Below are 17,383 nucleotides of genomic sequence, written 5' to 3'. Positions count from 1 at the left end.
CTACGGTTACTTTTATTTCAGGCTGTATCCACCAGCAGGGTTTGTATGCAGCAGTAATTTCGTCCAGCCAGTATGTACTGAACACCTGTTTGGAGCCAGGCCCTTTGTGGGCGCAGGGGAACAGAGGGGATGAAGACCACCCAGTGCAGCAAATCTGAGTTATATCTGGTCACGTCCCTTGAATTTTGGTTTGACGTCAGTGTCCTGAATGATAGGGGAACAAATTTTAAATGTACAGCATAACTTCTTTCTACCTTTTCCCCTAATCTTTTTTGTCTGTCTTCAAACTCTTTTCACCTTTCTGTAATAGTTTCCCAGGTGTGTTGATTTTCTTGTATTTCAGGCTTCTTATAGCAGGTGGTTAAGAATGTTACTGGTCAATGCAGTCTAATTACGGTAACAAACACCCTTATATTCCAGTGGTTCAAAGTATTAAGATGATTTCTTGCTCATGTCATAGTCAAATGCAGGTCAGAGGGTGTGTTGGTTGGGTCCACTGGGAAGCAGATGCCCAGAGTTAGATGTGCATTGGGAGCAATGCTCACGAAAGAAAGAGGGGAGAGAGCAGAGAAAGGCAGGGCAAGTCTTCAGAGTGTGGGCAGGTCTGCCACCTGTGAAAGGAGAGGGGGAGGGAAGGAGAGGTGAGTAGGAAGAGACTCGGGCAGTGGTGCAGCTCTGATGAAGTCTCAGCCAGACCAAAGGGGCTCAAGATTGCCCATAGCTGAGTCTTGTGCTGACCAGAAATGGTAAGCATCTGTTTGGCTGCTGTGCTCAGTCAAGGGTTGGGATTGCCTGCAAGGAGCGAGACACATACTGAAGGCATTGCTCCCGGAGTCTGTCACCTTGGGAGGCTGTCCTCCTTGTGACAGTTTCTCTGACAGTCGCGGTGCCCCTCCATGACGGGCATAAGGATTTGGGGTTGGGGAAGCTTCTAGGTCCTTGGAGTCTTCCCCACTGACACTGTGGATGGGAAGAGAGCATGGAGAACCCATGGGAAGGCTTTATAGGCCAGTCCTGGGCATAGTGCCCATCACCTTTGCTCACATTGCATTGCCCAAAACTCAGTGGTCACACCTAGTTGCAAGGAAGGCTGGGGAGTTAGAGTATCACTGTGTGCCCAGGGAGAACAGAATCCCAAGTCTTCCTGTTACTCACTGTGTAAAGCTTTGGACAAATTACTCACCTCTCTGACCCTCAGCTTCTTCATCTATTAAAATATGGCTAATAATAGGACATGCTTCATAGTGTTGTTGTGAGGATTGAGTTAATAAATACTAAAAAATTATAGTAGTGCCTGGCATAAATAAATGTTATATAGGGATTGCTGTGCTATTATTACCATTCTTATTTCCAAATTAAATATGTCAGTAAACATTTCTTCAGTAACTACTCTGTTGAAGGAATTATATGTCACAGGGACTTAACTTGTTTCTCTTAGCACTTAGTGGATGCTCAGAAAATGTTTGAATGAATTAATTTCAATGAAAAAACAATATAGCTTGTTGAATTCAGTTGGCCATGGTGCTGGGCTAATTTTTAACATGATTTAGCAATAATAAATGTTAAATCCTGTGCTTTTGGCTCAGAAAGTCAATCACAGAAGAACAGAAAGAGATGAACTTAAATGAGTGAGAAAGCATCTTGAGTGTGAAAAGCCTACCAGTTTAAAAATGAGTTTCTGTCTTTATAAAAGTAATATGTGCTTTAGGAAATTCAAGTAAAACAAATAAGTACAGAGAAGAGAGTTTTTTAAAAATCACTCAAAATCTCACGATCTTTAACATGAGATGACTCCCATTCCAGACATCTCTCCGTGCAGATGTTGTAAGTAGAGAGGTGGACAGAAATAATTTTATAAAAAGGTCATTATTACATGCTATTTAAAATTAATGTTAAAATTTATTTATCTGAATGTAACAAGAAAATAAGAGTAAAGCAGAAGGAATTGCTTAACATTAAACAGTTTTGCCTTCGCTACAGAAAATATTTGGTTTTAAAATATCTAAGGGTAAAAAAAAAAAAAAAAAAAAAAATCTAAGGGTAATAAAAGATTACGAAGAGCAGTGAGGTTAGCGTCCCGGCTTTTAAACTCCAGTTTTCCACTTTAGAGGGTATCCATTAAAGTCCTTGTATGGAAGGAGAGGAAATTAGCAGTCTCACAACTCCTTTTTCCTCCTCCGCCTTCTGAATTTTATGTTACATTATTATCTTTATATTGCTGATTGTTTCATGTTAAATGGGTCCAGCTCTTGCAATCATTCCTTTTTATCACAAGCTCTCCTTTCCTGAGATCTATACTTTGATTCATCTGTGGTTGGCTGGATTTTATCAAGTAGTCTCCCTCCCTCCCTCCCTCCCTTCCCTCCCTCCCTCCCTCCCTCCCTCCCTCCCTTCCTTCCTTCCTTCCTTCCTTTCTTTTTTTCTTTCCAAGAAAGGTTCGTAGGTGTTTTGTTACCAAGATTACACATGCTGATTTACTAATTTTTACTGACAGCAAACTCTGCATGAAGTAGGGACCAAATAGAAGGACTGTCGTCTGAGGCTGCATTAATGGAAGTCTATGCTCAGAATGCGAGAGGTGATCATTTCATTCATTTTAGCATTGTGGCTAGGGATGGTCTGAACAAATCAATAAGAAAAAGACAAACGGTCCAACAGAAAAGTAGGCAAAGTCACCAGTCCAAAAGAGGAAGTAGAAACACATACAAACACGTGAAAAAGTGGCTTATCCTCTTTAATAATCAGGAACATACAAATTAAAATGACATATCCAATACCCACAAGATTGGCAAAAGATAAAGTTGATGAGGATGTGGAGTAATGAGATATCTCAAACACTGCTGGTGGGAGTGTAAACGGATAAAACCACTTCGACAAAATGTGGGAAATCCTGTGATTCAGTGATTCCATTTCTAGGTTTATACCCTAGAGAAGCTCTACATATGTGTGCCAGGAGACGTGTATAGAAACATTCAGCTGTCTTGCTTACAGCAGCAACTAAATGAAACACTGGAAACAACCCAAGTGTCCATCAGGAGGAATTAACAAATAAACCATGGCCTGTTCACACAACGGAATACTACACAGCTATCAAAATGAATGAGCTATAGCTTTGTTCAGCAACAAAAATCTCACAAACATAATGTGAAGCCATAAAAGCAAGTTTCAGGCATGATTCTACTTATATATACATTCAAAACAAGTAAAATTAAATGATACAGTGTTTAGGAAACATACATATGATAAACAATAAAGAAAAGCAAAGGAAGGATAAGCACAAAATTCAGACTAGGGGTTCTTCCTGGTGAAGGAGGGATATGGGCAGGGTGGGCACACAGGGGCTTCAGCATAAACTGGGTGTTGGGTATACTGTATGTTCACATTACTGTTTTTCATACTTTATATAAGTTATATGTATATGTATATATACTATTCTATAAGTAAAATATTTCATAATAACAAATTCTTATTTAAAATAAAACAATGCTCTGAAGTGACACTGCCTGAGATGGAATCCTTACCATTTATGTGACTTGGGGCAAGTTTTTTAACTTCTCTGAACCTCAGTTTCCCTTTCTGTGAGATGGAAATAATAATAGTACCTACCTTACATAACACTGTGAGGAATGAATAGAATAATTTGTATGAAGTTCTTATTACCATGCTTGACACATAGTGAGTGTACAACACATATTGGCTTGTGTTACTTTTCTGTGCAGGACAGATGGAGGTATTTGGGGTGCATCCAGGAAATATCTGTCCTCTGAAGCCACTCCCAAGGATGCCCACGTACGAGAAGGGTGTGAAACTATATCATACAGGGATGATTAGAAGAGCTAAGGGTCGTTTGGCCTGAAAGCATCTTGTGGAGGCAGGCTGGCTGAGTTTAGGTATCTGAAGGGCTCTCGTGGTGATGGAGGACTGTACGTGTTCTGTGAGGTTCTAGAGCAGGGGTGGGCAAACTACAGCCAGTGGTCCAAATCCAACTACTGCCTGTTTTGTAAATAAAATTTTATGGGATTGCAGCCATATTCATTCATTTATGTATTGTCTGTGGCTGCTTTTGTACTCCAAAGGGTTGAGAAGTTGCAATATGGCCCACAGAGCCTAAAATATTTATTGCCTGGCCCTTTACGGGAAAAGTTTGCTGACCTTTGCTCTAGAATGAGAAGTTGAAACAGGGGATGCAAAAGCAGGGTGATTTCACGACCAACGTAAGAACTTTCTAAGAAGCACCAATGGCAAAGTAGCTCCCTGGTGAGGGAGTGAGACCCCTGCCACTGGAGGGATGTAAGCAGATGCTGACCACTCCTGGAACAGGATGCACAGAGGAGGACTTTGTATCTGGGGCATGAGTTGGACATGTTAGCTTTTACATTCTCCTTCAATTCTGAAATTCTGTGCAGAGTAATTCCCAGTTTCACATTGGTCGTTATTAACTCTGACATTTTCTTGGCATTTTTACATTTTAACTCTCAGCAATATTTTCTTTGAAATTTTTCAGTCAAAAAAGTATTTTAATTCTTTAAAAATGAGATTTAAATGAAAATGAATTTTATTCTAGAGTTCTACTTTTTCATTAAAAAATTGATTTTCATGGCTTTTGGCTCTGTTCCCATTTATAGGTGCTGAATTTTAAGAGCCTGTATGTGTTCATTATGATTTCTTTGTGACAAGTCCATCTTGGCAGGGAAGGAGAAGAAGCCTTTGGAAGTGAAACAGGGGAAGGGAGTTTGGAGGAAGTGACCATGAGCTACTGGAGATGTGAGGTCAATGAAAGGCAAGGGGGAAAAATCCTGGAGAGAAGAGGGAGGGGGAGGGCGAGAGTTAGTGAGGCCCTACTGTGTGCCAGCCCATGTCCAAGTGACAGGACTGCAGATCAGAGGCTGTAGCTGGTCATTTAGCCTTGAACTATTGCAGGAGAATGTGAACCACGATGGAATTAGCTCCCTGTCTGCTGGTCAGGTGTGGCTGTACCCTCCAGAAGGGAGGGGGGGGGGAGTTCCTAGTGGGGGAGGTGGGGAAAGTAGGGGAACATGATAAAGCCTGTGGCTTTCTTCCAGGACAGAAGAACCCGCTTATCCGGGCTCTGAGAGCAATTCATCAACAAGTCAAATCGCTCAAAGACAACATGTCATAAATAATTTCTCAGAATGATGGTTTTGCCCAGTGACCAGCTAACTAAAAGCCATCTGACAGACACCTTAAATGGGGACTAGAAAAGCTTCAACATTTCCCTGGCTCATGGAGGGGCAGGTCCGGAGCCCACAAGAAGAGGAAAGTAATAAACAAACATTAGGGGAACATCTCCAAGCTCAGCATTTAGGAAGGACTGAAATGTGAAATACAGTTGAAATTGACTTTCACTTGAGCCGCAAGGACAAATCCTTGTGAAATTGCCATGTGAAGTGTCTGCAAGGAATCCCTTGGGAAACTCAAACTTAGAGAAATTCCCCAATGGTTTGTTGAATTGATCATCAGGCAAACTGATGTGCAGTGGATGAACTTTCAGCGAGCGGCTTGTAGTGTGCGCTCACGTGACTGGCTCATCCAGCCTCGCCTGCGGGACACCCACCTGCACTTCCCTAGGCCAGAGACAAGAGTCATACACAGGCAAGGATCTCTGGGGTCATCTCCTTTGTGGTTTTCAAACCTTTTTTTGTGACTATCCATGAAATCCTCTTTTCAAATTAAGTATTATGTGGCCCCTTGAAGCTGTATATAGAACAGGTAAAGGAGAACTGCAGGTGGAAATGAAGGTGAGGAACCCAGAGCCCCTCTCACTGGACCCCAAACATCTTTGCTGGGTCATAGGGCCCTGCTGGGCTGAGTGTAAAAACCTCCATGCTGGTCCAGCCACAGAAATTCAGCTTAGGTCAACTGGAGAGCCTATCTATTGGGGACACTAACCATGTCAGCTAAGAAGAGACAGTATTAGAAATGAGGATGAGGGACCACAGCATCTCATATGGGACAGGTACATCCATGTGATTTTTACTTTGTTATTCACTGCGAACGTGCTCTCTAGGGGAGCTGGGGAAGCACCCTTCTTCCGTCCTTCTGACTTGCTTCCCATCTTTCTCCCCTTTTCTCTTTTTCTTTCTTACTTGGTGCCCAGTAGGTTGTTTCTCCTGCCTCAGGTCAAGAGTGCTGATCAGGAAGAGGCCTGGGCTTGCAGCACTACCCTGGGGGAGAATGGTCCTTTCTAGAATGCTGCTGACTTTTCCCTTCCCTTCGCCCGTTGAGCTGAGTTCTCTAGACTGTTGAGAAAGCTCTGAACTGGGGATCCCGAAATCCCTCCCCTAATCCTGAAATGACAGTGGATAAGTCCCTTCACCTCTCTAGTCATCACTGTCTGCATCTGAAAATGAGGGTGCCAGGCCGGCTGGGTTAGCAATGCTCACACATTTGGCTCCTACACACCAGTAAAGGCTAAAGAGACGGGGCTCCAGGGGGCATGGAACAGAAATGTACACAGGGTAGAAAACATTTTATTTTGCTGCGTTAGGGTATTAAAAACAAAATCCTGCTACTATCTGCTATTTTATAACAGAAGAGCGTTTCCACACCATACAAACCACGAAGGATCTTATCTTTAAATTAAGGATAGTTCTCTAAACGGAATACATTTAACGTTAAGGAAAATCTCACTGTATTATTCTAATTTTTCTCATTTTACTTCACCACATTAGTTTTCTATTGATGCTGTAACGAATGACCACAAATTTAGTGGCTTAAACCACAACCGTGCACTGTCTTCACCATTCATGGGCCAGAAGTCCAGACCTGCATGACTCTGCCGAGCCCTCTGCTCAGGGCTTTCGAAGGCCAGAATCAAGGAGTCAGCTGGGCTGGGTTCTTATCTGGAGGCCCAGCTATTCAGGTTGTTGGCAGAATTCAGTTTTTTGCGATCGTAGGACTGAGGTCCCCCTTCAGCTTCAAACCAACAATGGCACATCAAGTACGTCTCATGCTTTGAATCTCTGATTTCCCCGCTGCCGTCAGCCAGAAAAGCTTCTCCGCTTTTCAGGGCTTGTGTGAATACATTGGGCCACCTGGGTAACACTTTAAGGTCAGCTGATCGGTAACCTTAATTACATCTGCAAAGTCCCATTTGCCATGTAACATAACACATGCGTAAGAGTAAGACCAAGGGGGTCATGGGAGCCAGAATTCTGCTTTCCACACGGTTTGGTGAAAACTGAGTCAGATAAACTTTTGCAGCTCAAATACCAGTGGTCAAATATGCTCAGATTTTTGAGTTGACGTATTCAGAAGGTATATATTCGTGAGAAGCCAGGGCACCATTATCAATGAAGAGTCTTACAGAGACTAGGTACTGGAGAAATGTTTGCTGAGCAAACAGGTATTAATAAGTTCACTGTTGCTAATATTATTTTAATGCAACTTTGATTATAAATCTTGCGGTACTGTATCATCACTGTCATTAGTACAGATTACAAAGCAAGCTAAAATCATTACAGGAATGTATTAAAATGGAAAATGATTCAGTAAATCATGTTAGAAACAATTAAAACATGAACTACTATGTTATATCCACTTGTGCCCCACCGAGGGTGGGAAGTGTTGCTTTCAATCAAGAAACAGGAACAATTAATAGAGGGCCCCAAGAAGCAATAAGAATTTCATCTTTCTTCCCCCCGACCTCCCTCCTTCCTTCTTTCTTCCTTCCTTTCCATCTTTCTCTCCTTCTGTCTTTCTTGGCAAGAAAATTAACTTGGCCAATTTTTAAATTAAATTAAAAATTTAAAATTGAATCATTTCCTGAATCTCTCCAGGGTACTATCCAAACTCTCTAGACTGGCGTTCAGAGCGCTCCTTAGCCTTAGCCCAGGCCACTTTGCCCTCATCCTCAGTCTTACGTACCCCTGCCCCCAGAGCCCTCCCTGGCGCTTCCCCATGGTGCCTCTGCCCCAGCACTGAGCCCCGTCCATCACATGCTGGGGCCACCCGTGCCCCTATCTCACTGGGCAATGAGCTCTCTGAGGCCAGGAACTGGATCAGATTCATGTTTCTATCCCTCTTGACGCCCACCGTGGATCTCAGTCCAGAGTCTCTCAAGTAGACAAAGAGAGAGCAACAAATGCTAACCCACTCTGGTCCCACATTATGGTCACTTGAGGAGAAGGGGCGGGGAGACAAAATAAGACAAAAATAAGGAGAGACACATGGAAGTAGAAAGAGAGGGGAGAAACAGATGCAGGGAGGTCAGAGGGCCCCCTCAGGCATCCAACAGATCCTTACTGAGGCGCCTGTATAAGCTCTGGGGAGACAGCAGTAGAAACAATGACCACAACGCCTTGTCCTCAGGGGGTTTACATTTTAATTAAAGGACAGTCAATATACAGACAAACAAAAATAGACAAGATGATTTCGGATAATTTTAGGAGCTATATTGGGACATTAACTAGGGTGGCATCTTAGAGAGTGACTGGGGGTGAGGACCATTTTGGGTAGGGCAACAGTGATGAATTCCCTAAGGGGATAAGGGCTAAGCTGAGACTTGAATGATGAGGAGTGAGCCATGCTGAGAACCAAGTGAATATTATTCCCAGCAAAGAAAACAGCAAGTGCGAAGGCCCAGAGGCAGGAAGGAAATTGCTTTTCCTTTCAGGGATCAAAATGGAGGCTGGTAAGGCTGTACTTGGTGAGCAAGGAAGAGAGTGGAGGGAAATCAGGTCAGAGTGAGAGGCAGGGCTGGATCTTGTGGCTTCCTGCATCCGTTATGATAAAGATGGTGAAGAATATCATACCAAACTTGTAAATAATATAAAATAGTTATTATATAACCAGTTAGCCTAACACTTAGAGCGTTTTCTAACAGCCCTTCCTTAGGGTCATCTGGCTGGGGGAATTTAAGGCATCTTACAATTCTCTAAAATTGATAAGATGTGCTGGTTTTCAATGATTTCTTTTTCTTTCCCCAAAGGTGATAGTTTTATTGCCCTATAGGACACTAACCAGTTTTGTATCTAACTTAGCAATCTTATTTCTTATTTTGCATTCACTATAAAAATCCCTGTTTCCCAAATTTTCTTTTGAATCTACTTTGTCATCCTGCAGATGCCCTTTATTAGTTAAATAAAAGGTTGACATGTACCCACTATTGATTTTCATGAGAATTATGTTTTTAACCTTTTGAGAATTATATTCTGATAGGAGTTTGGGTTTTAAGTGCACAGAAAGCAGCAGAGTAAAAAGGGGACTAATTTATGTTTTACAAAGGGGCCTCAGACTGCTAGGTGATGAAGGGGCTTAACTGGGTCTCAGGAGGAGCAAGACGCCCAGTTCGCAGCCAATGGCTGTATCCAGGGGAGAGCCGGCCACACGGCTTGATGAGAGTGATGGAAGTGGAGAAGAGGGAGGTGAGCCGTAACTGACTCCCGACATCTGCGGACATTTGTCCTTGTTCGTTTCCACAGCGGGTCACCAGGATCTGTTTTCCTCTCTCATGTGCGAGCTCCTTGGCAGGGCTGTGTCCAGTTTCTCTGTTTCCTCAGCATCCAGCCCTGGGCTGAACACAGAGTGGTGCTTGGCAAGTGTCTGCTGAACAGATTCTTCCCTTTAGATTCACCTCATTCTCCTTCTCCTCCTCCTCCTTTTTTATTGTGATAAAACGTGTATAACATAAAATGTGCCACTTTATTTTTAGGTGTACAGTTCAGTGACATTAAGTACTTTCACACTGTTGTGCAACCATCACCTCCATCCATTTCTGGAATGTAACCATCACTGAAACTGTACCCATTAAACACTAAACTCCCCATTTCCCCCTCCTCCAGCCCCTGGTAACCACTATCCTACTTTCTGTCTTTATGAATTTGACTATTCTAGGTACCTCATCTAAGTGGAATCATACAACATTTGTCCTTTTGTGTCTGGCTTATTTCACTTAGCATAATGTCTTCAGGTTTCATCCGTGTTATAGCATGTGTCAGAATTCCCTTCCTTTTTAAGGTAGAAAAATACTCCATTGTATGTATAAATCACAGTTTGTTCAACCATTCATCTCTTGATGTATATTTGGGTTGTTTACACTTTTTGGCTACTGTGAATAATGCTGCTATGAACATGGGTGTACAAATATCTCTTTGAGTCCCTGCTTTCAGTTCTTGGGGGTATATACCCAGAAGCGGAATGCTGGATCATATAATAATTCTGTTTAATTCTGTTTTGAGGAACTGTAGTACTGTTTTCTATTGCAGCTGCACCGCTTTATATCCCTAGCAGCAATGCACAAAGATTCCACTTTCTCCACACCCTTGCCAGTACTTGTTGTTTTCTGCTTTTTTGATAATAGCCATCCTAATGGGTGTGGATTTATCTTCTTTTAAAATATAGATGACCATGATGGGAGAGGCCCAGGGTGAGGAATTTGGGGGCCCATTCCTCAGTGTGCTCTGAAGGGAGATAGCTGGGGAGCCTAAAGTCCTAGATTTGGAGGGCACTCAGAGGGAGGAGAGCTGGGAAGAGCAGTACCAAGACCACACCTCACTGAGCTCACAGCATGGGCTCAGGACTGGCTTAAAGAGAGGCCTCATGGTGAAAGAACTGAAACCCAGGTTTCCCATGAGGAAGTTTTGTGTGTGTGAATCCACTGTTGGGCTCTTGTCCCTGGGGAAAGCTGTTTCTAATTTGGGCTTCTCTTTCTTTGTGTTGCTCCCAGTGTGATAATGCAAAAGGGTTGAAAGCCTTCTACGACGCAATAAAATACGGGCCGAACCACTTGATGGTGTTTGGAGGAGTCTGTCCATCTGTCACGTCCATCATCGCGGAGTCCCTCCAAGGCTGGAATCTTGTACAGGTAAGGTCCGGGCCGCCTTCGTGTGGGGAACTGTCTTTGGCCACCAGTCTTTCTCAGAAATGGTTCCTTGCCCAACATGGTTCCTAAGTTGCTCAGTTCAGACCTCCCATACTCTTTCCTGAATGATTACACAGCCTCCCAGTGCCCCTACCTCCTGGCCTGATCCTCTGGCCTGTCCTGGCTGACACAGTGGGACTCTAAAGGGTAGCCCTGACACCATCACTGTGTGTTTGAAATATTTCAGTGACTCCCTGGCCCGACTTTCAGGGCTGTCAACATTCAGCCAGTCTTCCTGTCCAGTCTCATTTCCTATCCCTGCCACTCACTCCATGCCTCAGCCCCTCTAAGCAACCCACCTTTCCCCAAGTACACCCTAGACCTTCAGGCCTCAGAGACCTGCTCTCGCTATTTCTTTAACTAGATGATCCAAACCTCCCGCCCTCACTGAAATTATTTTGTCCACTAAGACTGCCTTTCTCCTTGGTTAAGCCTTTTCTGGGGCTCTTGGCTGTTACTCACTCTTTACACTGGCAAATGTTATATGCTGTCGAATGTTCCACCAGTGAATGTATGGTCTGATATAGGTGAAACTCACCAGTGCTAGCTGTTATTTAGAATGTGAGAGAGAAGTGTAGAAAGATGAGACCCCACGATGAGTTGTGGCCCAGGAACATGTTTTACTTCTTTGCTTCATCCATCCATCCCTCGTCCATTCATCCATCCATCCATCATCCATTCATCATCTATCATCCATTCATCCATCCAATAAATATAATGCAACTTACTGTGTGCCTGGAATTTGGGTAGACACTGGGGATATAGTGCTGAACAGGACAGACATGGTCCCTACCTGTTCAGAGCTTACATTCTAGGAGGGAGGCAGGCAATAAGCAAATAAACAATTAAGTAATAATACTAAGAGCAATACTTGTATAGTATGTATGTCGGGCTTACAACATACCAGACACTGTTCTGAGCACGTATTTTCATTAACTCATGTACTCCTTACAACTGTTGGTATTATCATCATCCCATTTTATAGATAAGGAGACCAAGGCACACAGAGGCTAAGTAACTTGCCCAAGGACCCTCAACTCATAGGTAATAGAGCCAGGATTTAAACTCAGGCAGTTTGGCCCTTGAGATAAGATTGCGGTAAGGAAATGGCTAGGGTAGAGGTAAACAGGGTGATGGGATAAATAGTGGCTGCCTCGAGGCAGTCAGGAAAGGCCTCTTAGAGGAGGTGACAATTGAACTCAGACCTGAAGGGTGAGAAGGAGTTGGTTGGATGAAGAATATTCCACATCAGGATGGAATAGCAAATGCAGACAGCCTGTGATGGGAACAAACTCGGCTTGTTCAGGGAATGGAAAAGAGGGCAGTGGGGCTGGAGCATGGTGGGTGGGGAGTCAGGGTGGTGAGAATGAGAATGAAGGGGTGGGCAGGAGCCAGACCACAGGGGAATCTGGTTTCATTCTGCTCACATTGACTGACGTACTTTCTGAGTCCAGCCCTGCATATGTGGGGCGCTGGGGGTAGAGCCCCAAGCTCGTGCCCCAGAGGGGAGGTGGGAGGCAGCCATAGCAGAGCTGTGATAAGGGAGGAGTGGGGTCCCAGGGGAGAGCCACCCACCCACTCAGCCCTGGGTTCAGGAAGGCTTCTCAGGGGAGGTGATGGGGAGCTGGCTGCGAAGGAGGAGAGGGTGTTGGACAGCTGGAGATGTGGAGGAGAGCGCTGCTGGCAGAGGAAACTGGGCATGCAAAAGCGGGAGGTGAGAAGGAGTGTGGGCTTGGAGAGCAGTGAGTCATTCTCTGTGGCCGGAGCAGGCCATGCTGAGGGTGGGCGGATGCAACAGTGGATGAGGCCAGAAAAGCAGCTCAGCGTGCTTTGGTGCAAACCTAACCACGTAGCTGGGAACCAGCACGGCTCAGTGTGCCGGGGGAGCCTGGCTTCCAACCCTGCGGTGCCCACAAACAGCCGTGAGACCTTGGTGGAGTCATGCACCTTCTCTGCCCTTGAGCATTCTCTCCTGAGTACTGAGGAGCACGCCAGACTCCTGCTGGTCAGGGCCAGGCGCTGCCTCTCTGAGCCTCAGCCTCCCATCTGTAAAAGCAAGGTAATAAGAGGACTGACCTCATAGGGCTGCTGCGTGGGCTAAATTATTAAACAGGGATTAGAACTGTGCCCTGGCATGTCCTAAGCGCTAAGTGTTTCTTGTTTTATTGTCGTTGACACCCCTGCCCCATCTCCTGCTATTTCCTGAGTTGAATACCCCAACTACTTAGCATTCCTTGTCTTTCCTGAAACACTGTTCCTACCACTTGAAACATCCCCTTCTCCCCATGACCTGTATGCCAAGTCCTACCCGTTCTCAGAGACCCAGCTTAAATGCTGCCTCTTCCAGGAAGCCTTTTCTTACTGCACTATCTAAAGTAGCCCTCTAGAAATTCTTTCTCTCACTTCCCCCTGTTTACTTCTAGCAGAGCACGTACACAGCCCACCCCCCCAAGCCTGTCTGCCTTTCCCCCTCTTAGGGCTTTGCAGATGTGGGGATATATTTAGTTGAGCTATGGATTCCTTGAGAACAGAAACGAGTCCTGAGTTACTCCTGTTTTTCCTGGTGCCTAATACTTCACAGACCTTATTAGATGTTGAATGGTCAGAGGGAGGGAGGGAGGGAGGGAAGGGTCTGCAGATGGATATTTTGCCCAGACGTGAGAGACCAAGCTCCCTGTAAAATCCCCACCCAGAGGAATCCAGGGAGCTTCCTGACCTTCTCTGAGCCTCACTTAGAACTGTCTGCCCCTCAGAATTCTCTAGGAGCTGCAGGAGCAGCACAGTGTTGCAAACTCCTGGCTTGGCAGCTAGAGCTCCCCAGCCTCAGTATGCAAAAGAGGGCCTCCAGCCTAGAGGAGCTGACAAGACAGAAACTTGGGTTATGAGATGTGGGGTGTATTATTTATTGCTGTGTAACAAATCACCTCAAAATCTAGTGGCTTAAAACAACAATAATCATTTATTATTCCATTACTTCTGTGGGTCAGGCAGACCCACAGAATGGCTTGCGACTGCTCCAAGATGTTTGAGGTCCAGCTGACAGATGTGGAGGCTGGGGGCCAGCATCATCTGAAGGCTTGCTTGGGGCTGGAGGGTCTGCTCCCAGCATGGTCCCTTCACATGGCTGGCAAATTGGGGCTTCCCCGTGGGGGCCTCTCCATAATGCTGCTAGAGGGGCCTCATGGCATGGCAGCTGGCTTCCTCCAAAACGAGTCATCTAGGAGACCAAAGTAGAGACTGCAGAGGTTTTTAGGATCTAGCTTCAGAATTTGCATATCATTATTTCTGCCATATTCTATTGATCACAAATTTAGCTCTTATTTATGAGGGAGAGGACTATACAAGCTATAGAAGGAGGCGAAGATCACTAGGGACCATCTTGGAGGCTGGCTTCCACAGGAAGGAGTAATTCTGGGAGGAAAGCAGGAGCTCAGGTTGCCCAGCAAGGGAGGCTAGATGCTGAGTCCCTTCTCTGTTTTGCTGAACTCCTGCTCATCCTTCAAAACCCTGGATAGGTACTGCTTCCTCTGTGATGCCTTTCCTGATCTCTTTCCTTCTGTGCCTCCCATCCCTAAGTGAATTAATTGTTCCCTCCTAAACAATGCCTTCTCAGTGGAGGGTCATCTCCCTCAAGGCGGTGAAAATTCATTCTTGTGGGAAGAGGGCAAAAAGTCTCACTCTTTTTATGTATAATGCACAGGTACACATATGGTGCATAAACGGATATATAGTATATCTGTGGTATTACAATTTCATGAGTGGGGTGGGATTAGGAAAAAATGCTTAAAGTTTTCTTAGGAGAGTGATAGTGAAAAGAAGATTGAGGAACGTGCGTGGTTCTACATCACTTCTATATTGCATACGGTGTTCCGTTATTAAATGAATTACATTCTGTGGAGAATAGTTTATTCTATATCTGGGTGTTCCCTACTAGACTGTAAGCTTCTTGGGGGCAGAGACTCTCGTTTTCTTCGCCTCCTAGTTGCCAGCGCCTCGCACAGGGCCTAGTACCCCAGTAGGTCCTCACTGAGTGCTAAACTGAACTAAGTGCAGGGGATAGACTGGGAGCCTGAAACCCTCCGTGGCAGAGTTTCTCACAGTGTGGACTTGACCATGGGGAGGCCGAGGACTTGGGAGAAAAATGCAGATCCTCAGCCTCCACCGCAGCAGAATCCCTATGTGTTGTCGACAGGCTCTTAGGGGTGATTCTCGTGCTCAGTCCACCACTGCCCTAGGCATCTGCTACCAGACACCTGGGCAGATCCAGGGCTCCGGCTGTGCACAGATGAGGGACACTGAGGGGCTAAGAACTGGACAGTGCCCAGCAGTTTGGAGAGTTCTGGGGACCTGAATCACAGGGTAAGCCAAGGAGAACAGACTTCTCCCAGCCTGAGAAGTAAAGCAGGGGGATGTAGGAACAAAGATATGGGTCCTGATGGAGAGTAGCCCTGGAAGATTTCTCCCTCCCTCCACTCTTGGGGCAACACAGCCCCATTTGCCAACACAGGACCAGATTCTGGGGACCTCCCACCCGCTCCCTACCTCCCGGAGGCTGAGCTTGTTTGAAGAGATGGTAGAGGACTCGGGTGAGTGGGTCTGCTGTCGCCCAAGGGGTTTGATCAATCCCTTAACTTATTCAAAACTGGGCTCCGAAACAGAGTTTCACAAATGGGAAAATGCATGTAATTTGTGTAATTGAAAAGGAGCACTGACTGCCTTTTGGGGGAACAATGCTTTCTGGACAGAGACAGCCTGGAATGCGTAATCAGTTGTTTCTGTTTCCTGGTACTACAAAAATAGGGATTTGCGCCACAAAGGGGTGAAAATTTACCCTGGTGCTAAAATCAGTTAAATTTAACTTTTGCTTTTTGCTGGGCTTCTTGATTCATGGTTGCTGTGTCGAGAGGCTAATATTGTTTACGTCGTGATGTGAGTCACTGGGAGCGTCAGCTCCTCCAACTAGACGCGAGGACCTTCATGGAGTCCAGGGCGTGCAGTGCAGGCTCTGCCCCTGTCCTCCTGGTCAGACCCCGCCCAGGGTCGGGGCTCCGATCTGGGCCTCACACTGGGAGAGACCCACCAGGGCACAGCCTGGGCGGCATCTGGGGAGGGCCAGGTTCTGGCTGTTGGGGAGCTGAGCACGTTCAGACTGGAGACCATGCAGGGCGCTGGGGAGGAGGGAGAAATCTTAGCCTCCAGACCTGCATGGCTCTTTGAGAGATTTTGCTGGGTCTCTGAGCTGTAGGTGGGGAGATGCAGGAGCAAGGCTGAAGTTAGAGGGGAGCAGGGTCCTCCACTCCCTGCAAGCAAGCCTTTGCTGCTGGAGGCATCCGGCGTGGAGCAGGCTGCCTGGCTGTGAAGGAGTGCGGTCCTGTTGCCAGAGGTTCCCCGAACATTCTAGTCTCATCCAGTCCCACCGTTGCAGAGATTTAATCCATAGAGTAGGCATACACCAGGTTGCTGGCTCTCACACTATGTGGTGAGAGTCATTTATGGGGGCCAAGGATGTGCTTGTGTTAATGCAGATCCCCGAGCTCCATTCTGAGTAGGTCCAGGTTAAGGGATTCATCAAATCCTTAAAGGACTGTGGACCCCACTTCTCACCCCCGCTGCCATTTCAGTACCAGCAGTTCAGGTGACGTGGATGCAGTTGGTTCCTGGGAACTGGCTTAGGCCAGGTGATCTCTTAAGTCCCGCTCATCTCCCAGACATCAGGACTCTGACAAGTGCTCCTGGTCCACAGAATTTCAACTTACACAGCCACTGTTGGAAAGAGGACATGGAGGAGACAGCAGGGGATGCTGCTGGGGCAAACATCCCAGGACAAAGCCCACAGCCTGTGGTGTGGCAAAAGGTGCTCCTTCATCTTGCTCCTCTTTGCCACCCACCTGCTCCTTCATGCCACCAGCCACTTACAGGCTGTTCCCGCTGCCCGTGGTCTCTCCACCTGGCAGGGTGCAGTTTGGCTGCCCCTTCCTCTGTGCAGCTTCCCGTTCCTTCCCCTGTGCTCCTTTACCTGCAGAGCCCTCGCATGGTGTTCGTTGCCCTGTGCCTGCGCCCGCCCGGCCTCGAGCTGCCCGAGGGCAGGGCCTGGTGCAGTCCTGACTTAGATGCTGAGTGGTACCTGGGCATGTTTGCCGACAGAGGGCTGGATGCCTGCCTTCTAGGCCTCAGGCTCATCCCTAACGATGAGGGCAGATCATCAGAGCCTGCCAGACCTAGAGGAACCCAAGGGCTTTCCAACTGCAGCCCCTTGGTAAAAGGACATAAAGGGCACCTGAAATGATCTCTGGCTTGGCCTCAGCCCACATCTCCCATCTCTGGCCCTGATGCTTTTGAACTGATATGCTTCCTTTGGAAATGTTTTCAGACTCCCTCAGAATCCTTTCCTCGGAGATCTGAAGGTGGCTTGCTTCTGAGCCTGCCTTGCACATTTTTGGAGAGGTTCTACAAACCTCCCACCAACGTAGTCTGTCCTTCTGAAAGCACGGAGCCTGGGGA

The 17,383-nt window shown here is 46.2% G+C and overlaps 1 protein-coding gene across 1 annotated transcript in view; it reads left to right on the top strand.

Annotated features, from left to right (window-relative positions):
- GABBR2 (gamma-aminobutyric acid type B receptor subunit 2) overlaps positions 1-17,383 on the top strand; it is a 369,399-nt gene that overhangs the window by 107,754 nt on the left and 244,262 nt on the right. The window contains exon 2 of the mRNA XM_007197049.3: positions 10,688-10,825. Coding sequence (XP_007197111.2) covers positions 10,688-10,825 — 138 coding nt within the window. The remainder of the gene's footprint in view (positions 1-10,687; positions 10,826-17,383) is intronic.

The sequence above is a fragment of the Balaenoptera acutorostrata genome, chromosome 6 (genome assembly GCF_949987535.1).
Source record: "Balaenoptera acutorostrata chromosome 6, mBalAcu1.1, whole genome shotgun sequence".
NCBI lineage: Eukaryota > Metazoa > Chordata > Mammalia > Artiodactyla > Balaenopteridae > Balaenoptera > Balaenoptera acutorostrata.
This window is presented reverse-complemented; position numbering and strand designations above follow the sequence as displayed.